General features: G+C 36.7%; 1 protein-coding gene across 7 annotated transcripts in view; it reads left to right on the top strand.

Moving 5' to 3' along the window:
* Positions 1-25,982, top strand: part of Nkain2 (sodium/potassium transporting ATPase interacting 2) — a 927,662-nt gene that overhangs the window by 421,817 nt on the left and 479,863 nt on the right. For all 7 annotated transcript variants that reach the window (XR_205888.4, XR_015442646.1, XM_004860140.4 and 4 more), the window contains exon 2: positions 16,935-17,072. Coding sequence is in view for 5 of the 7 variants with exons in the window: in XM_004860140.4 (XP_004860197.1) it covers positions 16,935-17,072 (138 nt within the window). In the remaining 2 variants the exon portion in view is untranslated. The remainder of the gene's footprint in view (positions 1-16,934; positions 17,073-25,982) is intronic.

Below are 25,982 nucleotides of genomic sequence, written 5' to 3'. Positions count from 1 at the left end.
TGGAAAGTGTTGTGGAGCTAATTCCGTCAGGCTGAGTGGGGTGGGAATCGCCAAGGGGGTTGGTAAACTACACTTCTGGCTGTGTCTGTGCGGACCACGAGGGGCTGACCTTGGGCACTGTTATCTGGTCCCTGGCCCCTTCCTCTCTGGCTGTTTCCCTTCTTTGCTTTCCGGCCACCATGAACTAAGCAGCTGTTTCCCAACCCCCTTCCACCCTGATGTTCCTGCCTTGGAGCCCACTGACCATGGACTGAATCCCCTCAAACTGTGAGCCAAGTTTTACCTCTCCTCCTTTCAGTTGTGAGTGTTGGTTATTTTTTCCTAGCAACAGGAGAGCTAATATGAAAAACATTATAAAGAGTAGGTGATAGATAACTGTATTTTAGAAAAGTCGTTTTGGTGGCATATGAAGGTTTGGGTTAAAGGAAAGAACTAAAGACTTGGTGACCAGTTAAGTTAATGGCAAGCTATTAGGAAACATCAAAAACTGTGGGGCTTTGTTTGGAAATGTAGACTCAGGGTCTAGCCCAGTGGGGGCAAACCTATGGTACATGTGCTGGAGCGAGCTGTTGACATCATTCAAAGCTCTGAAAGGTTCATTGCCACTGGTCTAGCCTGCCTTGCTTTGACTTCTGAGCCCCACGATCTTATTCTAGTTACTTAATTACTCAGTGTTTCAGTTTCCTTATTTTAAACAGGTGTGAAAATTAAACCTACATAGAAGGGTATTATAAACAACAGAGTAAATCATACATATGAAGTACATTACACACAGTTACTACTTAATATTTTATTGTCATTAATATCTCATTCCAACATCACAAAACCTCTAGAAACCTAAAGTATGAATAAAGGGTAAAGTAAAAAGTGAATAATAGAAAGTAGGGAGACCTTTTTCAAATCAGAAGGGGAATAAGGAATGGAGGGGTGAGGAAAAGCTATGCGAAAAGAAGAACTGAAGAAAATACTGGAAATAAGAGCTTTTGCAAATGGGAAGGAGTCCAAGAGTGGGAAGGAACAAGGAAGTGTGGGAGGAGTAGGAAATGAAAAAAGGATTAATGTGTGTTAAATACATTCACCAACTCTCCACAATGAATGAAGTCGTTGTGTACTACAAACATGTACTTATGAATATAAAAAGCATCAATCCTATTTTATAGCTAAAATTAATCAGGTTTATAGAGTTTAAGTAAGTGGGATGACTAAATGCTGAATTTCACTTATTTGCAATTTACATGCATGTACAACAGGTCATACATAAAACAGTGGTTGAAATACGGTTTCCTGCCCATTAATGTCTACCACTAAATGTTGAATTTTCCAGTCTTAATTAAAACTGCACAGTCATGAAATTCCCATGCTCTTTAAAGTCTTGCTATGATTTAGAACATTAGGATGTAACTAAAGCAAGCACACGGCATAGATAGACAAGCGCTGGCCTGCACGGCAGAGGAACCCGGATGACCACCGGCGGCATCTTACATTTGCTGCCCTGTGAGGGCCTCATCTGCCTGCGCCTGCGCGTCTCCTGCCAGTCCAGGAGTCAGACATGCTCTCTCTTCCGGCTTCAGCATGGGACCCCGAGAAGGGCCATGGTGAGTTCCTTTTCTAGTTAAAAGTAAATCTAACAGAGAAGGAAATCTATAGTTTATTATTACAAGCAGCCATTTACTTCCGATGAGATTGCTCTATAAAACAGATATAAAACCTCCTATACCACTAAATCTCAATTATATGGTAGAATGTGGAAACTGACATCATTGGGGAACTCAGAATATTCTAAGATTGAACCCCAGTAAGGAAGAATGCTGGACAGCAGGCTGGCCGGTCATTCTGTTGTTCTGTTTGCAATCACACACACACGCACCCACACCCCCCCCCCCACACACACACAGTCTCTAGCATTGGCTGATCTTTAATAACAATGTTTGAATTTTTGTGTGCCAGCTATAAAAAGTGACAAAGAACTGTTCCAACTTTTAACATGTTTAGAGTCTAGGTACACATCATGTCACAATTCATTACTATCTAATGAATTACATAATTTATTAGTCTTTGAAAGTCATTGCATATAATCCCAGCACTCGGGAGGCTGAGGCAGAAAGATTGCTGCGAGTTCAAGGCCAGCCTAGGCTACATAGCCAGACCCTGCCCTGTCTCAAAAAAAAAAGAAGTAAAAAGAAAAAAGTAACTGCACAAATGATGTTTAATGCAAGCAGTTCCAAACTCAAAATATATGATATAAAACATATGAATACCATGTGTATATGTATAGATACATATATAGATACAAAATTAGAATTAGACACAAATATCTGTATATAAATTTCCAGAATTCATTGAGAACTATGGTGTTTGATCATTTTTGTTAATTTTATTTAAATATAAAATTAACAAAAATACCTGTTTTTATTACATCAGTTATATTTTTCACTGTGTTACCTAGTGACTTGATATCCATAAGTTCTGAAGATGTATCTTCATCATATTTATGTCAAAAAACACAAACAACTTTTCGAGTATTTTAGCACTTTAAAATTACCATAATCATAGTAATAATTAGAATCTGAATATCATGTTTTCTTATATTTATTTCCAATACCATTTTAAATGAGGTTAGTTGAAATGAGTTTAGTGGGGGACTTCCAACATATATCATTACTTTAATATATACTCAATTTGAAAGTAGAAGTCAAACTCAGAACTTTCAGAATGGATATAGAGGCCCTAAAATCAGGAAGTCATTTGGTAGTAAGAGTAGAGAAGAGAGTTGAGGCAGTTTAATTTTGCCCTTTATCCAAAGACTGATTATTTTCTGACAAAAAAAAATTAGTGCAAGTAATGAGCAGATAGTGTTTTACTGACCAGGCTACATTCTAGCTTCTACCATGATGTTGCTGTATTCTCTATGCTTGTGCAGGTCTCTAACTGCATGGGAAGGTTTGGGCTGCACTGGATGGGCAAAGTAGTCAGCCTATGGGAACAAGCGGGGGTAGGAAGAGGCAGGAGGATGACACATGGCTGGTGCCACGTAGCAAAGCCATGTGAGGACCAAGGGCTTGGGAGACCCCACTGGAGTGGACAAGGGCCGTGGTAGGGGTGGACATTGCTTCCAGCAAAGTCACATGTGAAATAGGGTTTGTCAGTGAGGCAAATAAACCTAATCAGAGAGATCTGGGCAGTAAGCAAGCAAGCAACAATGACATGTGTCCCTGAGATGAAAAGGACAGTAGCAAAATACTGTTATTTTTTGAGATTCAAGATTACAATTTTCATTTGTTGCCTACTTAATTGTTTGCATATGAAGCACAGTACATTTTGCATAATTTCATGTAATAACCTTTTTTGGATCCATCATAACTGGTGATACCAAACACTCATAATAATGCTTTATGTAAACTAAAATTGAAAATTTTTATTCAAGAGTGTTTTACATTTTGTCTAACATTTTAAAATATGGTCTGTTAGGTCAAATTCTATACATATGGCTGTGATATAGTTGACTTACACTCATGGAACTATATAAGGCTCTACAGAGTGAACATGGGTATATTATAGATTTGTATGTTGTAGATTTGTATGTATATTATATTTGTGAGTTCACATGTACATAAATATTAAATATTTTACTTTGATATTTTCTCTCAACACTTTCTAATCAGATAGATAGTTTCAGATTGTTTTCCAAGAGTTTGAAGCGCCTGCCGTATTTAACTGAACCATTTCCCACTAACATTTTTTACTCCATAGCCCGCCTCTTCCCAAGACGTGTCAGTGGTGTGACAGTACCTTTGAGATATCAAAGACTCTTTTATAGACCTAAGCTACTTTAATACTGATTATCTCAGTGATTCAATAGGCCTAGATAAGAGAAGAGAGGCTTTAGTTACCAAATATAAATAGATACGGATACAGATATAAATCAAGTATACATATGTAGATAACACACACACACACACACACACACACACATACACACAGTCTTCATACACTTAATGACCATATCTTTAAAATACAGAAAAAACCGAATACTTATTCACTCTTTTGGGGCCTTATCTTTCTCTTCTGTGATTAATATACTTCAAGAATTACAGAACCTCAGATTTGTAAGGGAATTACATGAAGATAGCACGGAAACCAGGATTCTTAAAACTTCCAGTTCTGGCAAAAAGAAATGTTGACTCTTAGGAACCTTTCCCAGTAAACTGCTCTTTATGATAGTTTGAAAAAGTCAGAACGGTGCCTGAGAATCCTGAAAAAGTGTACAGCTCTAGAACCTGATTATTATTCCTGCTGATGTTGTCAAGCACAGGACAAATTGATGCAGAGGATCCTGGTTAGTTATTTTTCTGTGAATCAAAGAATGATTGCTATCTTGGACAAAGTTAAGGGCATTTTTATGAATGAAGAGAAGAAGGCTTGCTCCTCACTTTCTTCCCACTTCTACTTGCTCCAGTGTAGGAGATGTTAGTACAGATGTATTTACATTAAATATCACCATGAGTAATATTCTACAGAATCATTTCCCATTCTAGGTTATGGTGTCATACAGTGGACCTATTACATATTGTACACACCGAGTTATGAGAAGTGTTGTGTACCACAATACAATACACTCTCTTTTTATACATGGATGGTAGTAGTTAATCCCTACTATTTTAAAGAAGTAAATTATAAAAATGATTGTATATCTGATACATTATATTTTAGCTGCAAACCCAACATGCTTCTCTTGATTTAGGGTTGCAGAGTCCTCTTTGGGGACAAGATCATTGGTTGCAGCTACATATTTTCTTTTTTGCATGAAAAATCCTCAGTTTATTTCCTATGAATTTTTAAGTGTTGACTTCTTTACAGTGGAATAAGAATGTAAAAGCTTATAAAATCATTTAGGAAGAAAATCCCTTTAGATTTTATTATTGTCTTTCCAATCCAGTTGTATTTTTGAAATTCACTTCATGCCTTTATGTAGATGTCTCAATATGTTTAAACTCAGTTTTTATCTTCAAATTTTATTTTATTATAAGTAATGCGTGTGATACATAATAAACACCTTCATTGTGGGATACCTATATACACATATATGTATAAAATCGTAATCTTCTTTACTTCTTCTTCCCCTCTCCATTTCCTCTTATTCCCAGTTATATTCCTATCTCCACAAACTCTACCTCCTCTTTCCTATCTGCCCTTTATTTTGATGTTTCCATTATTTATACTTTGGGTTTCTCACATAAGTGAAACCATGTGATATTTAATTTGCGTCTTATTTACTTAGCACTGTGGTCTCAAGGTGCATCCATTTTCCATCAGTCCATTGTGTATGCCATGATTAAATCATAATGTGATCATAACAATATGACCAGTGTTATTATGCTGGGATCTGTGTTTACAAGAAGCTGTGTGTTAAGAGGCAGCTCTGGTGCCCAGCGGAGACAGAGCAGACGCAACTGCCTCTAGTAGGCATGGCATCCAGCTCATCGGAGCAGAACTGTGTGGGCATCATATGGCAGATGGGAGTTTAATATCACTCTTACTACATGACATTGAACTCAAGTTGCCAGGGAAATGGGCATATTTGTGACTAGTTCTATGCTTTGGACAGCGTATAAGTAAACTGAGTCACTTCAAGGAATTTACCCTTATGAATTTTTCTCTCAAAAGTAGTTATGGCTTCAGAAATATTGTCTGATCTGTTGCCATTGCCGATGGGAAGACACAGCATGCCACTGGAAGTAGAGCCCCAATAGGCCTGCAGCAGTGTAGTATTGTGCTGTGGACTTCACAAAGTAGAAGAAAACCCTATTGCTTGCACATTTTTTTTCCTGGTGTTTTGTTTCAATCACTTATCAATGAACACTGAAAAGGAATGTTATGATGAGTTCATGGAATTAAAGCAAAGCATACTTAAACAGAAAGTGTAATAAATATATATTATATACACTCATCCACTCGATACGAAACACATGGATGACCTACACTCTACATATGCTGTGTCATATATGAATGTTTAGTGTTGTCTGAGAAGTAATATTATACTGTCCAAAGCTTGGACACTAGGCAAATCACCTTCACCCATCGATAGCAAGGTAATCTTGATCAGATTAATCTCTCTGTGCCTCGTTTCCTTCATTTTTAAGATGAAAATAATATTGCCTAACTCATAATGTCGCCTACCTTTATTATTATTCAGTAATCTCAGCTGTGTAGAACGGCTGGAATAGCTATAACTTCTACTAGAACTGGATAAAATGTATGTCTGCATGGGCAGAACAACGGTAAAATTTAGCAGTGATTACAGTGCTGAGAATGTCCAAGTCTAAGGTATGAAATGTATTTTATAGCTGGACAGAACTTATCATTTTGAACTTGTCCTGTTATCATGCAGCACCATAGCCTATGGTGGAACTCCTAAAACGGGTAGGGAATGTCATATCTTACTATGTCCACCCATGGCCTGGCACACAGGCCTCCTGTCAGCAGGAGATAAAAACACTGTGCATATCTCTTCTCACAACAGCATCTCCAGATCTCTTTGAATTCAGTAATGGGATAACCCTGAAGGACTCAGAAGACATGGCATTCACCATGCCAGGAATAGCACACCTGACTACAAATTCTACAGCATTCCTGCTGCCATTGGAAATGGTCTTCTCTTGTGTTCCTAGCTGCAGTTCCCGATACGATCCACTGCACTGTGCCTTCCCGGTACATGGCAGTGATCTCGATAACATTTCTGTTTTCATCTCAGCTCCTGATTGGCCTTTTGTAGTCAGAGTGAGGCTGCACTCCAGCTCCCTCCCGTCCTTATGAAACTGAATTTTATAAAAGAGACGTCTCCCGGAGTTTGAGAGGCTTGATTGACATCTTGCATACAGCAGCTTTGCTTTGGTCATGAGCAGAGCGCCAGGAAGCCTCTGCTGATGTGCTGCTTTGGGGACAAGAAAAGCAAATGGGAAGGGAAGGAGGTGGGAATAACCCTAACGTGCAGGTCACCACAGTGGCCTCTTGGTCCCCAACCGCACTGTGCAGGACACCTGCAGTCCTGTCGGTTTGGGAAGGAAAAAGCGAAGCTGTCTATACATCGCTTCTATGATGATACATGAGGTGTATTTTTGCATTCTTTATCAGCTTTTTAGAAGAAAAATCTGCATTTTTATCTAGCTGACAAATTTCAAATTCTCCAGATGGCAGATTTAATATATTTAATATGATGGTGCTGTTAAAAAATAGCAATAGAGTTTTCTCTAGCGAAAGTCATTTGCTATAGGAAAACAATGCCATATGATACACAAAAATAAGAACATTACAAGCTATTTTTGTTATTTGGCTTCTATTGAGCTCTCAGTGAATACAAAATCAGAACTAAACAAATAGATGATGCTGATGATGTTCTTAGTAACTTGTCCTTCCTAATTTCTAAAAGTGTCCTATTAAAATGTGGCTAACCACCCCTCATGTGCCTTTCTAGGTATCAGCCATATCGGCCACATGAAGTTGTTTCTGTGTGTGCTCGCTGCCTCAACAGCAGGCGATTCAGAAGTGAAGTGGAAGTGTAGGTAGAGCCATAGCGGGCGTATCATTCAATCAGCTATACGTAGGACCTCTTTGAATTTGTGCTCCAGGAGTCATTTCAGATTAGTTTATCTCAGTGAAGATGAATCGTTCAGCAATCATGAAGACTATCTGATCTTCTCATCCCCATTTCTATTCCCTTTGTTGTTCCCATACCTCACTCCGGCCGAGGACAAAGCTCTGCATTGCTCAGTGCTTGCAGTGTCCTCTTGATGCTTATAGAACGTATATGAAACCCACCCCCATAGACACTGTCTTCTGAACAGCAGCCATTGCCATGTTGTAAATTTTACTCATTTAGTTTGGTCTCAAATCTAGTAAGACTTTGCTGTGAAGATGCTGCAAATTCAAGGTCAGATGGCTGCTTTATGCTTCCCAACTCTCACCTGTCCAGTGCTCTGAGTGAGCCATGAAAACTGCCCAGAGCAGCTGTCATTTGGATGTGTTCTGGTTCTTCAGGGAAGTTAGATTTCCACGGAGTAAAATTAGACTCCGTGGAGAAATCAAAACAGTGATATATCTACCAGGAGGACCTGCATAGTGATCATTTTACCTCATTTCACTTGAGTATAAGGAAACTTTAAACTTAATAAATGAGTCTCAGGCTGTGAAAGTTTGAAACTATTTTAGAGCAAAACTCCTGATAAATGTCATTTTGTTGTGACTTCACAGGAATATTATTCTGTTAACTGTGTCGATAGCAGAAACTTTCAGTTCATTTTTTCCAGAAATGTGCCATTGTAACTGTGAAGTGATCTGTGCTGTGAACTGCACAATTTGGAGTGATAGAGTAATAGTAATAACTATGAGTATCTTTTACGACTCATAGTGATTATGTGAAGTCTAAAACTGTATAGTTATATATGAAAAGAGACATTAGCATACCCTCTGATCTTTTATCTTGTCCCAGGAGTATCTACTTGCTAATTGAAATAAGGAAGTATTTGGTAATACTGTAGATGTCCTTAAAATTCTGAAATCAATACTATAGTATTCTACCACATTCAGCTGTTAAGGGTTTGTGGCTAGAGTGGATGTCGGAGTTAGAAGGGGTAGGGTTTGATCGGAGTTTTACAATTGTCATCTTGGACATGTTCACGCTGGATAAATCGGCTTACTTACCTGTATAATAAAGACAATGGTAGATAACCCTTCTATAATATATAATTTAAAAGCAGACATTAACTTTAAAAACACATTAAAGTGCTGATTCTAGTGCCTAATATAGGTGTGCAATAAATTCAAATAAATATGTCAGAAACATGGCATACTCTTTATTCAGTAGGAAGGTGGACATTTATATTATGATAAAGAGATATTAGGATAAAATCTAAGCTTTTTAAAAAATTTACTGTTAAAATCATTGACTAATTGTGTTCGCAGGTACACACAAAAACGGCCTATAAACACAAAGCTCAAACTGAAGAAATAATCAGGTTACTTGATAAATTCAGGCTAACAGTAAATAATACTCTTTGTGTTCCTGTGTTAACTTATTGTGTTACTTTTTAGGAAACTTTTTTGGTTTTTAAAATTAATATAATATAGGGGCCAGGGATTTAGCTCAGTGGTTTCGCTGCCGGCTGTGCAAGCGCAAGGACCCGAGTTTGATCCCTGGTACCAAAAAAATAAATTAATTAATTAATTAAATAAAATAAAGTTAGTATAATATCTTAGTCATCAACTTGTCTTTTTATGGCACGAGAGTTGACTTTTAAATGGTTATAAATTGCTATTCAGAATGAACAGCTGTAAGAAATATAAATGATTCAGTTACCACAACAACTAGAATATTAGGTGGCATATTTAATAATTATACATAAATGAAACTATTACCAATGAACTGGGGAAAATCTAAAATTAACTCTTTGACACTTATGTGTCCTTAAATATCCCTATTAATTCAACCTCAGAAAAATGTGGGTGACTCCTTCACTATAAATGCTGCATACAGTGCCTCAGCCACACAACTGGTAAGAAAATGCACTTCTGTTTGAGTCTTTTGAATTTATGCCAGGCTTCACCAGTATTTTCTTGGAAACTACACTGTGCTTAACTATATGAAGACAGAATTTGTAAATAAATTCTATTATTATATTTGAGAGGTAGAGAGAGAGAGAGAAGAAATAAACAAAGGGGATGGCACTATTTGTTGCCTGTTCTTTTGTCTTAGTGCCAAACCAGATTTGATACATGGGCTTTTACAAGAGGCAGAAGACGTCCATTTATAAAGTTCCCCTCTAAATACTTAAGATTTTTTATGGATATCAGTCATGGTATAATTTGTATCTGTGACCAATAAAATAAGGAACATTTGGTCTTCTCAAAATGCAACATGGCCACAAGAAAACAAATTTAGAATACTATTTCTGGTAAAATACCAATATCTAAATGTGTGTGTTTGTCGAAATATGAATTAGTAACAGCCATCTGAAGATACGACCCAGGCATTTTAATGCAAACTCTGCTCACATTATTACTTGTCATTAATCTTCATGAACACTTCAGGAGGAGGTATTATAGTATCTCATTTTACACATGAAGAAACTAAACTTCATAGAGACTAGGGGAACTTCTCTGGTCACACAATGAGTTAGAACTAAATATGATTTTCCAATTCTAAAGTTTGAGACCTGAACCACTAGGATATTTTTACTTAAATTAAAATCAGAGCAAGGGGGGCCATATCTCACTTATGGCCTTTGGTGGTGGTGCTGGTGGTGTTCGTGGCATTAATTTTGGTTGTGGTGTTGGTAATGAGGTTTTTTTTTTCTTTCTACATAAAGCAACTCTGTAGAAGGCAGAAAATCCTTGGTTCCATTTAGTTAGACTGACTTGTTCTATTTGATTCAGTTTTTCCAAACACCTTATGATGATATTTTGGTTTTTTGAATACATACACACACACACACACACACACACACACACACACACACACACAGTCCAAACACATATGCACATGCATGGAGTAACTCCAGCCATTCAGGTGTAGCTAAAATTCTCCTCCTCCTCCTCATCTTCCTCCTCTCCTCTTCCTCCTGATCCTCCTCCTTTTCCTCCTCCTCTTCTTCCTTATCTTCTCTTTCAGTACTGGGAATTGAACCCCGGACCTTCATACTAAGCTAAATCCCTGCCTCTCTTTTAAATTTAACTTTTTTTGAGACAGGGTTCCACTAAGTTGCTATATTTCCCAGGCCAAGCAACTTATGATCCTCTGGCTTCAGCCTCCTATACAGCTAGGATGATAGGCATGGACCACCAAGTCAGGCTTAGCACTGTCCTTTAAGCTCTTTATAAAGTGCTGAACTGTATCTGTTATCCTTCTCCATATTTTGCACATGTAATAATTGCAGGCAGAACTATTTCAAGTTTATCATCATTGTATATGTAAAGAAATTTTCTTAGTAAGAGAACAGAAACTTTTTGGTACTATATATATTTTCCTGCATAGAATGTTTAAAAACTGATGTGTGTTTTCTCACTTGCCCACTCTGCATAATACAGAGAATGATAAAGAAGGGAAATCGTCAGTCATCTTCACATATCATTTTGCTTCATAATACTGTGATATTTTAGGCAATATTATAAATACATCAGTGAATCAGACATGTAAAGACTACAAATATCTCTAAGGTGTTTACAGCTTTCTTGGAGAATGCTTTAAAAATACAAGAAACTAACAGGGGGCCTCCTCTTCAAGCCTGGAACAGACAGGTCCAGACTATGGCTGTCTCTGTAGTTCACTCTAGGAGACTACAGAGAGGTGGGAGATTAGCATAGCAAAAGCCAGCAAAGTGGCAGAATTGACACCACCATTGGGATCCAAGCAGAACTAGCAGCTTTATCAAAGTAAGCAGACAGCCGAGCAAGGGAAAGTTTGTACTAGGGAGTTGGGCAGAGGGAAAACTTGAATCCAAGTGAAAAAGTCCCTTGGGATGTGGCATCCAATTAAAAGAGCAAAGTGCTCTGTTTTTTTTTATCAAGGAGACAATAGCAGAAGCTTCCATTTCTCATTCAGGGTGGTGTGCAAAGGCCTCAGTGGACAAGATACAACGAGTGGGAACAACCAGGTGGGAGAAACTGGCTGTACTCGAATGGACTGGAGGAGAAAAGTCAGAAGCAGCTTCGACTGGCGAATTCTGACATATAGTCCCGCTCTAGGGCAGGCAGGAAGTTTATCTAGACTTCTGCGGCACCGAAAGATGAAAAAGAACTCTGACGCATCCTGGGAACAGCTATTCCCCTTTCAATTTTCATCTTTGAATTCTCCTAGTATTTTGCATTTTCTGTGCCCTAACAAGACTGGTTTTGCTTGTTAGGTAAGTTATCATGCCTCCCAAGCAATTAAAATGCAGCCCAAGCAAATGTAAACTCACTGCAAATGCAAACTAAAATCAGGTGTTGTATTGACTCCTGGAATGTCATGATTTATATTTAATTAACTTGTGGCAAGTTTTGCCATTTCCCTGCAGCCCAGGTTGTTAACTCCAACGGACTTAGGATGGGAGCTCTCCCTACGTGTCTGCCTTTGGGGGCGGAGTCTCTCATTGCTTTCAGCTGAGAGTATTAGCTCTCAGGAAGCACAAATTCAAGAAGAGGTCTGGAGACAAAGAGGAGAGGAGATATAGACAGTAGACCTAGGATATCCATAGAGGAGTTTAATTTCAATTTATAATTTAAACCACAAACTGAATTTGTTTGTTCTCAGCCTTTAATAGCACATTATTTGAAAAAAACGAAATCATTTTCCACCATGATAAAATAAAAAGCCTACTTATTTCCTCTCAAAGTCTAGTTATTAAGTTATATTTAATGTTTCATGTTATCTGTTCTACTCACAAGTTAAAATGTAAGGACATGAATAATGTACAATACTATTTGAGAGAAAAACAATTAAGAAATTTTAGTTATTGGTAAAATTTGTTAACCAAAATAATACATTTTTAATTGAGAAACTTATTTACAATAAAGAAAAGAAATTCAGTTATTAGTAAAGCATAATATCTCAATGAATCAGTTTGGGGTCCTATCAGTTGAGAAAACTGCCTGTAAATACTTTGTCATTCAAAAATTTCATGCTGCCACACATGCAATTTGTGAAATTAATGTTGAATAGATATATATCTATAGATATAGATATAGATAGATAGATCTCAAAGGTTTCCCATTTACCATGCAAATATTTGAAACAAATTTGTTTCAAACTAAATACTCTTCTAAAAGACAAAATTTAGTTTAGCAAATTACTTACTTAATTCTGCCCAATTTTCTTATGTGTAAATTCAGGAGTGTGGAGTGAATCACTTTCAGTTCTAAGTTTATTTATTGGGAAGACACTGAATAGTTCCATCTGATGATCAATTACTGTCATTGAAAATAAGAGAGTACTTATAATACCTGACAGAAAGGATTTTGAACATTTTGTCAGCTTTAGTGTATTCTACTATACTAATACTCAGTAATAAAATTCATGTCTTCCATTTCATACATACAGTAAAGAAGAATGAATGACATTTCTTATAATATTGATGATTTCGCAACCCAAACTGACCCTGCATTTCTATTTGGGGGAATTTCACTCTATGGGCATAATGTCGTACATTTACAAGGTTGTTTAATATATTCATAATGTTATAGCCAAAAGTTAGAAACAAATTTAATATCAAAATTAAAGTGACATCCTTTAAAAAGAGTAAAATACTTTAGGTCTATGAACAAAAGTTTTGCTAAGATAGGAGACCTTATGAAATGTCACTAAATGAGAAATACTAGCTGAAAACATCTGCTCCCTAAAGGAGATTGTAGTTCCTTTTATGCAAATAAAAGTGATATGAAAAGTTTTTACACATATGTGGAAGACATGTGCCTATATCCTGGCAGGGGCATGGAAGATTCTGCCAAAGGGCCATGTGTGTAAGCAGCAGAGATGGTGCAGGCTGCCCCAGGTTGCTGTTGGAGAAAGAATGAGACTTGCAGGCTCCCTTGAAGCCTATTGAAATATTTTTATAAAATTTATGCCATACTCTGGTTTGAGGCAAGTGTAACTTTTATGACTATGTCAGAGAAAGAGAGAAAAAGAACTTGAATTATAAGCTCATTTATAGACACAACAACCTCAAATAAAATTTTATTTTGCTTAAATTTTATAAATAAAACTCAATAGAAGCTGAAAATGTACTAATTTACTAGGTATAAAAAATGACAACAAAGGCCAGGAATTTAGCTCAGTGGCACCGTGCCTGCCTGACAAGTACAAGATCCTGAGTTCGATTCCTGGTACCTAAAAAAAAAAGACAATAGTATATTGACAAAATCTTTGGGTATATCAATACATATGGAAATAGTAATTGGTAAAGATTAGCCCCTATATTGTTAAAAATAAAGCTTTTTAAAAAAACAGTGATAGTGGGATACAGAATTATTGTGGAAGCAGAGAATTGCAAGCTACATTATACATTATTCAGATACTCTGTAGGATACAACAAAAGGAGCCAAAATTTTTACATAACAAAATAAATACACAGGTAAAAGGTTTATACCATAAGAATTTTTATGTGAAAATAACCCATAGACATAAACAACAATGGTGTATGTTTTTCATACTACACTTACATTTATATATCGAGTGATTTGAAGAACATTAGGTGCATACATTAAACCAAGTCCCATAGGCAAAACCAGAACAACACATTGAACAGAAGTTAAAGGAGGCAAAAAGTAAAATAAACAAAACTCTGGAGGCTTTTCTTGACCAAAGATGGTATAATGTGATGAACAACAAATGTGGTCAGAGGCTCTCTCTATTATTCCCAAATAAATACAGCAATGAAATAGCACACATCCTGTCACCAGCATGGCATCTCCAACATAACCGTGGCACCATCTGGATTTGGGACTAAATGCAACGAGTGGACACAGCAGTGAGTAGTGTGGGCAGTCATGGGGAACCTTTTGGACGTTTCAGCTGCTCTCTGCAGCACATGTGCCATAGGTTCGCCATCACCGGCATACAGGCTTTTGAACTGAGGTCAGTATTCCTATTGTGCTACTCAACATTTTTTCTTTACCTCAGGACAGTCCTTTAGCCATTCTACATCTTTGATTCCTTAATTTTCAAAATAAGACAATAATATTTACCTTCCTGGCTTTTTTCATGCCTGAGGAAGAATACATAAGTACCCAGTGAAGAGTTGGCATTTTAACAAATATTTGTTCTTTTCTTCCCAACCCAAGTTACCAGCCCCACCATGGAAAGGAGTTTTAAGAAATACAGAAGTACTCCTATAAATGCTTACTTTATATTCAACGATGTTTTCAAAATATCTTCCATTCTTCAATCCTAGCTCAATATAACTTTAGTCTTAGTTCTATATTATAGGACCAATAAAAAAGAGAAAAATAAAAAAATATTATATGTGAAGAATTATGCATGAACTTTGTCTTATAAGTAAGAAACTTAGTTCTGTCATAAAAACCCTGATAAATGTTGATAGAATTTCATTTTAGCCTTGCAAACTCAGTGAGTACATTATCATTGATGTATTTTTTTATAATTAATGATGGTATTGCTCTTTTCTTCCATAATAGGTGCATTTATTGAGAAATTTCCCACTGTTTGACTGACAGGTTTCATCCTCTGTTCTTTTTCCCTGTGGTTTCCCCAGTTATAATGCTCAAAATTTATAGAGTTTAGATTTTCCTTGCTGTTATTTCATGTTCCTATTTGCTGTCTGTTCACAGGATAAGGAGAGGAGACTGCCATCCTGGGATGGGCGTGATGCTTGGGGACTGGCCTCTAGGTTGTGGTACCATGCATAGATTCCGACCCAGACAGGTCACAGAGAGGTCTCATTTTTGCAAAGTGTTGACTGCATAAAACAGTTGAAGGAATCTTTCAGCTTGTTTGAAGGCACCTCAAGGCTCATGAGGTTTAGAAAAGTGGATTTAAGGTGTACTTCTAAGACCATCTATGGCAGTTAACCACTCAGAATCATGCTGAGACTCTGGTGACTGTCACGGATTTAACATCGGCAGCTTACAATAACCAAGGTTCTTCTAATCTTCTGTAAATCGCTGTCAAGAAGCAGTGAAAATGAAGACCTGGCTGGCTGGAGGGTGCCTGTCACAGCAGATCTTAGGGGATAGAGGGGCCGGGCTAGCACTTCTCCTGAATGTATTTTTTCTTACCATGCCTGATGGGGGAATGTGCTGCTCAGCTACAAACTTTAATGGAAAGAATGATCATTCACAAAGTCCTCAAACTTAGCTGCACATATTTAATTTAAAAAGTTTACTGGCCATTTGGAGAATCGGTACTTCCTTCTCACAAGCGGTATCAAAACATAGTGATGTTAGTAATTTAGGGATTGTCAATCTTTTGTCTTTAAAACATGGCTGAAAAAGTAATATTTCATTTTGCTGTAGAACAGCAAGTCCTTCCGCAGTATTTTTCTCTGGACAGTTTATTACTTTCCATGGAGGACAGGCAGGAGGAACAGAGCCAGTGGACCACTGTGTTTCCTTACACTGAATGAGCAAGCTGCTGGCTCTCTGGATTTCACTTTTCGTGTTCTATGGTTATCTGGTTGATTCTGTCATCTCTTCACTGCCTGGATTTTTACATGTCTTTCCTTACAAACGTGTGAGCATAGATGAAAAGTAGCATCATTTGAAACAACTTGTTTTGCTTTTAATCAGGTTGACTGATGATTCTTCCATCACACTGTTCTAATTCCCTTTCATTGCCCTTCTGGTACCTTATTGCTGGAAGTAAGTGTAGGTGACAAACAAATCACACTTGATTCTCAACTTAACATGATGAGGACCAAAAGGAGCCTCAGTCTTAGTCGAGGGTCTGCACTTTGCAGTGAGGAATGGGCACCCTGAGAGGGGCGAGGCCTGCAGGAGGCTGCAGCAGCTGCTCCGTGCCAGGTGTGTCCAGAAGCCAGGTGTCTCGCTCCTGTTGTTTGTATTGCTCTGTACCAGAAACATTTTGCTCTATTCCTAATTTACAGAGTGCTGTCAGTGCAGACCCCAACAGCCAGCCTTTGCTGTGGACCTACCTAACATGCTGGTAGCTTCAGGTGTTTAACAGTGCACCTGGCAGAGTAACTTCTGTGACTGCTCAGGTGACACCTTGTGAATACTGCTTGAAGCCTCACAAGGTCAGCCTGGAAGGATTGTCACTACATACGGATCCACATAGATGCAGTCTTCCTTGGAAATATCCCTGAAAATGTCATTCTCACTGTTAAAGACAAACGCCGGATGCCCTAGCAGTGTTACGATTGCAAATTATAACGGCAACCTGAGCCTTTTTCTCTTGCCGCTGATCTATGGATTCTGTTTTGCTGTCCTAGGTTTGTGTGCTGGAGAGGCAAATATTCGACTTCCTTGGATACCAGTGGGCGCCCATCCTTGCAAATTTTGTACATATTATTATCGTCATTCTTGGTTTATTTGGAACTATTCAATATAGACCTCGTTACATAACGGGAGTAAGTACGATTTCTGCCTTTTTCTAACTTATTGAAATAAAGAACAATGCTTAAAATATAAATACCTGACAGAAAGGCATATGCACCTTCTCTTAGGGATATGCATACCTCTCTTCCATCCTATGTGCTTATTTTCAGTCTCAGTGACATTAACAGTAATTGAAAACGTCAGATTTAAAGCATTTGATTGTGAATGTAATCAGATTGTATTTCCATAAATTGAACTTTCAGCAAATATTCTCCTTTAATTACAAACAGACATGTGACCCTGTATGTCTAAGCTATAAAGTCGTGGTCTCTGAATTAACAGATTTTAGTGGTAAATTTTTGTCTCCTCTGAAATCATCTCATTTTATAAATTGGATAAAAATAGTGTGGCCTCAATACAAACTAACATGCACAATCAGTGTGAAAATATAAACACGTTCGTGTTCATATTTGAAATTCGCCAAAGCCAGAATGTTCTGCAGCACTGTCTATGTGTTCTCCATAATTATCTTTTTGGCTCAGAGGAAGTATTTTACATTTCCACTCAAGTTAAACTTACTTCACATCAAAGTGAGCTCCAACTGTGTCGCAGTTGCTATGGGAATTGTAACTTAGGTGTTTTTTTTTAACTTTCATATGTGCCTCAGCTCTAAGCTCTCCTTCATTAATGTAGATTTCTTTTTTAGTTTCATCATTTTTTTCAATTTCTTCCGTTTTTGACAAAGGAGGTCTCTAGGCATTTCTTTCACATGATCAGGCCGGCGTGCAGGAGAGCACACACAGACATGGGTACAGCTAGCGGCTCCCTGGCCCAGGCCAAGCAGCAGACCTCCTGGGGCCGCATGAAAGGTGCCCTCCTGTGACCTGTGCTCCCTGCTCTCCAAGAGGAGCACTGTGGGGTGCTGGCTGCAAGGCCTGAGCTGTCTGGCTAGGAGTGAGAAGCCATGGTCTTCACCTCGGGAAAGGACCCCAAGACCAGGCCCCAGGGGTCACCACTGAGGCCAGATAGCTCCCGGTCTTGCAAGAAGTGGGCAGCGGGAGTTGTGCATTGCATAAGAGATGGTGTCACCCAGCTTCCTCTATAAGCTGCAGTCTGGCCTGGTGTAGGATGGACAGCACAGGGCCTGGCATGCAGCTTCTGAAGTCGGAATCCAGCACTGAAATCTGAGATCTGCCATGTTCTCTGTGACTTTGGACTACTTCACCTCAACCATCTTCAGCTTTCTTATCTTTACATAAGAAGTAATAATTATATTAGATCATAATTCTTTAATTAGTTGATGTACTATTAGCTTTCTATGTAAAATTCCTAACTTTCCTCTTATTAAATGTTGTGCCCCCTTCCTTATTTTATTTTTATTTATTTATTTATTTATTTTCTTAAATTCTTTTATTGGTACATTGTAGGTATACAACACAATTACATTTCTCATTGGGAATTGTACCTTTACATAATGCATCTTGGTTCTTATTTTTTCCCCTTCCCCTGCCCTCCCTTCACTCCCTCCACCCTTCCCTATTTACAAAGACTTTATTTCCATTTTTTCCATTTCTCATCATTTTTCCTTTCCCTTCTTTCCTTTCCCCTGCCCCTCCCACTTCCCCTACCCTTTTGGACCTTTTCTTCCTATTGGAAACAGCCCAAATGGCCATCAACTGGAGACTGGATAAAGAAATGTGGTTTTTGTATAAAATGGAGTACTACTTAGCCATAAAAAATGAGAAATTAGAGACATTTATAGCTAAATGGATGCACATTGAGGCAATACTCTTAAGTGAGATAAATAGGACACACATGTACAAATACCAAATAGTTTCTCTGGTGTGAGAAACTGAAAGTGTAAATAAGGTCTAAATGTATAATAGGTAATGTGAAATAGGAAGAAAAGGGAGAAAGGGGAAGGAAGTGGGAGGGGTAGGGGAAAAGAAAGAAGGGAATGGGATTAATATGAGAAAATGGAAAAATAGGAACAAAATCTTTGTAAATAGGGAGGAATGGAGGGGTTGAAGGAAGGGCTGGGCAAGTGTGAAAAATAAGAACCAAGATAGACTATGCAAAGGTGCAAATTTCCAATGATGAATGTCATTACATTGTATACCTAAAATGTACCAATGATTAGAATGAATAATCGATAATCCTTATTTTATTTGTATAAAAATATTGCTCTGAGCTTGATTAGATAAATGCACATCATCTCCATTTCTGATGAAGTGATTTGTATAAAAAAATCTAGATATGGTTCAAAATGTTTAACACTTCAAAAATTCAGAGGTTTCTATTGAGGAATAAGTTGGATAGTCCATGAAATATTCTCATCACAATGCCTAGTGATTAGGACCTGTTCATTATATGTTAGTGATGATATTTTTCTTACTATTATTTGAAAATAAGAGTAAAATGCCTAGCATAACAATAGTCTGGAAAGAAATAGAACGCAAAGCAAAGTGTTCCAGACACTGCTGTAGATGAACTATTTCCTTCCCTTTTATTACAAGGTGCCACGACTCCTAAAATTTACGATTTCTACCTATTAAATTATAATATCTCTCCCGTAGATGAAAGATTTACTCTCAAATTTGAATAATACTGGCCACTTTCCCTGGTGCGACATCAGAGTTGAAAACTAGGAGCCAACTCTGTTAAATTTGCTAGAACTTTGGTGTAATAGCATCTATTAGACACAATTTGAAATCCCTTTGAGCTTCTGAAGGAAAGAATATGCATGTGGAGCTACACTAGTGATTTTATCTTTTTCTTGTAGAAAGCACCCTTACTTTGATTTTTCCCAAGACAGTGTCTTACTTTGAGAATCTTTCGGCCAGCCCAAGAGCCTCTGAATTGAAACCTCTACAGTCCAACTCAGCGAGGCATAGATTGAAAACAGAGCCTCTGAATTCCGCTTGAAAACTAATTCTTCAGCTTCTTTCTCTTCAAATACGAAGCTATATGCAGATAAAAAAATGATGGCGAGCTCTGTCAACCGATTGCTTGGAGATATTGTAAACAGATCAGCAAGTTCATAAGCATGTTACCTGTCTTCCCGATTATTTTATGCTGTAGGCAAAGCATTGTTCTAATTACCATGAAACCCCAACAGCCCCAAAATTATTTCCTCCTGCTCTCCCAGCTTCACTAACAGTCCCCCTGTTACCCTTCTGCCCTCCACCTGACAGCTTTTCTCAAAACCAAAACTGCACCTTCTAGGTTTGGTGAATGGTATCACTCAGTGACTTGTATAAATTTTTCTTCTCTCTACTTCTGTGTAATTTACATGGCTGAAGGCCAAAAGCAAATTCAGGAAAATAAGGAATTAGCTATGAAAATGGAGCACAGAATTTCAATTTGCCTAAAGATGACAAAAGGAATTAGAGGTAAATGAATCTTAAATGGAAAAAAAAATGAGAGAAATTCTGCTCAGTGAAGAATCTTGGTGTAGAAGAAAATTGTAGGATTCAGGGGCATGCTGGAGCTGACAATAATCTATTTATTGCTGTACTCATGAAATTTCTGCAAGCTGTCTGCACTGGAGATTCAGATATTAGCTATGAAGTTATTTCTCTCTCCATTACAATACAGGATTTTATAACTTCTGTATTGGGCAATTCCTCTTTTTATAAAATAATGCAGAATAAAAGTAGGCAAATTTAATATTTTGCAGATTTCCTTCATTTTCTACAAATTAAATGTGTCTGATCATACTGAATATCTCATATGATAAAACATTTTTATTTAAAAATATTAGCAAATTTAAAAACAATATTCCATTGTTCATTTAACATTTTGCCTTAATGTTGTACATGATGTCATTTCCATGTTTTACTATTCTAAATAATTCCCTATAGTAATACACTCATCTTTATTTGTGGATCATTTCTCATGAGAAACATGGTATGAAAATAAAATGAACAGTTTTAAGGTCCTCACTATATAATGGACAATCACCTGTCTGGAGTTATTCTCCCATGATTATACTATACATTTCCTGACACTGAGTACTGTCTGCTTGCATATATAAAAAGAGGAAAATTGTCATCTTTGATTCAATTGGATTTCTTATCTCTAGTGAGTTGGACTTTTTCTTGTTTATTACCCATTTTGTTTCCCTTTTGGTAAAATTGTTTTCAGATCTTCATTTTTTTCCTAGAATCATAGTGTTTATCTTATCTATCTACCATCTATTGATTATAAAATATAATGTTTGTATAGTGTATGATATAGTTATGTTATTAACATATAGATCATATGATATAATATATAATATATGAATGGAAAATAGGTAAAACTCATTTCTCAAATTTCATAAAAGTAGACCTGACAGTATATAAAAATAATAGTAATACTTCTGAGCGTCCTATTTTTCTTAAAATAATAATCAATATTACCATTATATAATAAAGATATTTTCCTCTTAAATATAATGTTTCATTTTTATGTTTATTACCTTCATCTGATTTAAATTAATTCCCTTCTCCTTTGTATCTTCTATTGCTTTTGAAGTTTTAAAGATTAAATACCATTTTGCAAAAGATAATGTTAAGACCAGCATCTTTTGATCTAATGTAACTAAAACAAAAAGGCTGATGGTTTCAAAAAGAGACTAAGAACAAAACTTTTTTTACTTTCTTTAGTGATGAAGGATTTCAAATTACTTATGGGACATTTTGTTATATTTAATTAAAATGCCCCCTCTTAAAATTGACATTTTCTAAAATTCTAAGCATAGCAACAACAAATACAATTGAGATAGTATTGGCAATGAATTTTTTCTTCGCTAATATTTTTCTTTTCATAGAAACAGAGAATTATAATTTCTACACTTAAAACAACTAATTTTAACAAGAACTCATTGATTCCATTTGAGGACCTCTAACCCTTCAAAGAGTTTAATATGTTGAAGGAAAGTGAAGTAGGTCATTTCAATTCCAAGCAGAGAAAATCTGAAGCCAGAATCTGTAGGAAGAGTCAATGTTGTTTAATTTTATGCCATATTAAACCCCAAAGAAAAGAGAAAGTAAATTTGGATGAAGTAACTCATAAATAAATATATGTATATAAGTGGTTTTGCTGAAAGTATTACTTTATATTAAAAATGAAATTGCCTCACATCTTCATTTGAGCTAAAGACATGGGCAAACAGAATGGGTTTGGGGATTTCCAGTATTTATTAGTTAATGAATCACACTGCTTTCTACTGTATAAAATGACTCTAGGAATATTTGGGGTCTAGTCTGCTGTTTAGGATGCAGGCATACCAGCCTTCCTGGTTATGCTGCCAAAGGAAAAGAAACTCAAAAGATTTCCATCTTTTTTTCCCTTTCTTCCATCCAAACAATCCTACTCCAAACACTGGAAGTAAATTCTAATTAGTTAAATATTTATTACTCAAATGTCATAAAAATGAAGAAGACAATATACCAACATCACAATTGTATTTGCAAGAATCATATTTTTCTTGCCAATTGTATTACCTACTTTCTGTACAGTCTTCCTTTATGATTCTGATGGGCCTCACATTAAACTTGTAGAATGTTTGTCCAGACTCATATGACTAGAAAGTAGCAGAGGTGAGCTCTTGGCCCGCTCCTCCTGAATGCCAAACCCAGACTTGCAACCATCACACTGAAGTGCTTCGTAGAGCCCAGGTTCAGAGCTACCATCTAGCAGATAAATGAAAAAAGACTTAAGTTGTAGACAGATTTAAAATGCCACATGACATACGCAACTTGGAGAGGATTTAGATTTCAAGTGGTGGTCCGCCATTGCTATTTCAAGGGATTGTTTTTCCTACCTGTATTCAATTTAGAAATGACCACAAGAATTGAGAACAGAAGTTGCTAACTTCAGGTCTATTAGATCACTATCACAGGCATCTTCAGTCTCCAAAAGCAGTGAAGTAGGACAGTATTTTTTCCTTTCCTGTAGCATTTTGGTGATGATAGTTCAGGAAAATAGTATGGCTATCAAATGTATTCATCAAATAATAGAATTTAACCTCTAATGTATAATATAATTTAACCAAGGGCAAACTACTTTATCTCACATTTGTTATTTTCGAAGTTTCGAATAATGGTATATAGTCTTTTAAAAATACTAAAAATGTATAGGAATACAAAAGATCTGGAAAAAACCAAATGCATACATACACATTATTAGGCCTAATTATTATGTCTGACTCTTTTCATAACATCAGGTTTGATTGTGATAATGAATTCTAAAATCAGATGAATGAGAATTAAGATTGTTTTCCTCTTTTGTTACTGAAAAATCAAATATAAAATAATATGGCTAAAACTGTTTAGAAGAAGCAGGACAGTGATGGTTAGAAAGAGCAGCCAATATTCATACATCTCTACCTTTACGTTATAAGAATAAAAAGCTATAAGGCTATGTCATAATATCCCTTCTCATTCTACCAAATAATAAAAAAACTGGATGCTCCTTTAGTCCACATATTAAAGGTTTAAATGATGATTTCTGAATATTTCTGAGCACAGAACTTCTGTTACCGACTTTACACAACTCTTTTTTGTCACTACACGATTTCACTTCATTTTTTTTTTTGTTTTTGCTTTGTAATGTGCTGCATGAATTTAGATTGATAAGATGACACACATCTTCCTTCTCCTCATGAAGGCAAGGTCAGTTTCAGACATGGCGCCAACCACATGATTTCCTTAAATTTGCTTGTCCAAAGCCAACATGCTTAAAGGAAAGTCCCCTGCCATTGTGGCCAAGGAATAGAGGCACGTGGTAACTGCAGCACTGGAAGACAAAGCCAATAACTATTTTGTAAAAATGATCCAATACTCCATTTTGTAAAATATATTGCATTCTCAGTGAGTCTATAAAGCAAAGCATATATGTATAATTTGTGTGGGAAGGCAAAAAAGTCCTCTAAATTTTTGGAAATTACTATTCACTGAAAATCAGCCATCATCTTATTTTTAATTGTTCGTGGAACTCAGGTGTCCACAGAGAATATATCCAACCTCTCTAAATGGGGAGAAATTCTAATGTTTATTTTTTGGATCACAGGCTTTTAAAAATCTCTAATAAAAATGTTTACATTCCTAGAAGTCATTTTCACGAAGTTTCTAATCTAGGTTCAAGTAGATGTTTTCCCACTTTTATTCAGTTCTTGAAGGAGAAAAAAATATTCAAAAGAAAACTTACTGCAGCTAAAGCATTAAAAATGCACAATTTGTGTGCTCAGGACAGAAAATCAATGTAGATTAGAGATGAAGAGACTTGAGACAGTGGTAAATTAACAATACTTCTAATGACTTAGAATAGTTGTGAAAATAAGCATTTTCCCATAAGCCTAGCAGGGAGAAAAAAAACCATCATTACAAGTTTAATGGATTTAGCCCGTAGTCTTAAAATAAATGTAATAATGTAACATTGTGAATGCAATTTATTCTCAAAAGAATGTGTACCCTTGAGGAAATAAGGGCCATTTATTCTACAAGAAGATTCTTTGTGCTCTCATAATACTGGTAGGCTGTGACTAAAGATTTATAGAGTGTGGTACATATAAATAGTTACATTTTGACAATCCAAATTCATATTTGTAAATCATCTAAATATTTTGGGAAATGAATTTTGAAGAATAAAGGGTTTACTTTCAAAAATAAAAACAATCATTCTCACAAATAGTTTTAAAAATCAAAAAGAAAGCATGGGCTTATATTAAAATAAAGTCCCTTTCCATACCCTACTTCAGCTGTTTCTAATCCCTTTATATTTCTCCAGGGCTACTCCTACTATATGTAACTAGTGTTGCTAATTCTGTATTTTACAATTTCAGATAGTATCCAGTAAAGACCCGCTCCAAATTCTTCTTCTTGTGTACTTATTTTGGGTTTATATTTTCTATAGCTTTTCCCCCCAGAGGTTTTTCATTGTTTTCTTCTTTCTTAGAAGAGAGAAAACGGGGCTTTATTTTTCAAGTGTATCCCCAATATATTTTCCATCGGTAGCTGCTTGTTTTTAATGCTATGCTGTTCATCCTCCCCTTATCCCACAGCGTTTTGCTGCTATCCAAATCAGTTGCTTTCTGGGTCTGTTACACATCAAACTTCCCCACTTTGTTATCTTGAATTAGAGTCATCTGTTCTTAGAGGCCATGTATTTTCTTTCTCATGTTTTTCAACTTCCTGGAAAAAGAAGGTCTGGTAAAGTTTTTGAGTTCTTGTAACTTTATTCTGCTCAGGTAAGGGTTTGACTAGATGCAGAATTCAGGGGCGAAAAGTCCTTTTCCATAGCACACTGAAGTCTGACTGCTTTCTAGAAAGCAGTGCCACTGGTGGGAAATCTGATGTCAATCTGCACAAAACTTCAAAGAAAGCACTTGAAATATTCATTTTATCCTTGTCATGTTGATATTTCAAAAAGCATTGTCTTCAGTGTGGACCTATTTTAAAATTTAATGAGCCCCTTTGATGTGCAGAGTTATGGATGTGTTCAGCTCTGGACTTTGCACCGATTAAGTTGATGACTGCATTTGCCTTTGATCCTTTGCCTTGGTTTTGAACATTTGCGTTTTATCCTCAGATAAATTCATTTAGCAGTTGTAATATAGCTTTTTACTTATTTACCAAAAATCTTGCTTTCCTCAGAGAGGTGAATGGCCCGCTGGCTTTTAAAATGGTAGAGGATTCTCCTTTTTTCCAGCCATTTTCACTGTCCCCTGTAGTCGGCTGTTCTTTTCGCCTTTCTCCGGAGTACACAGAATTCTTCCTAGCCATTATGTTCCCGTGTGTCTGTCGCCCCCGCACACAGACCCTACACTGACTATTGTACTGCTCTGCTTATTACCGGATGTGTACCTGTCTGGTGTCCTCTTCCACCAGTTGACAGGGAGCTCTCTGAGGCTTAGGGTTTACTGCTTATGGTTGTAGGATGATATGTGTTGTGCTCTT

This window comes from Heterocephalus glaber, unplaced genomic scaffold (assembly GCF_053883595.1).
Source record: "Heterocephalus glaber isolate CG9 unplaced genomic scaffold, H.glaber_assembly_v1.0 deba00001550, whole genome shotgun sequence".
In the NCBI taxonomy this organism is placed as follows: Eukaryota; Metazoa; Chordata; class Mammalia; order Rodentia; family Bathyergidae; genus Heterocephalus; species Heterocephalus glaber.
Note: the sequence above shows the minus strand (reverse complement) of the source record. Positions and strands in the feature narration are given on the sequence as shown.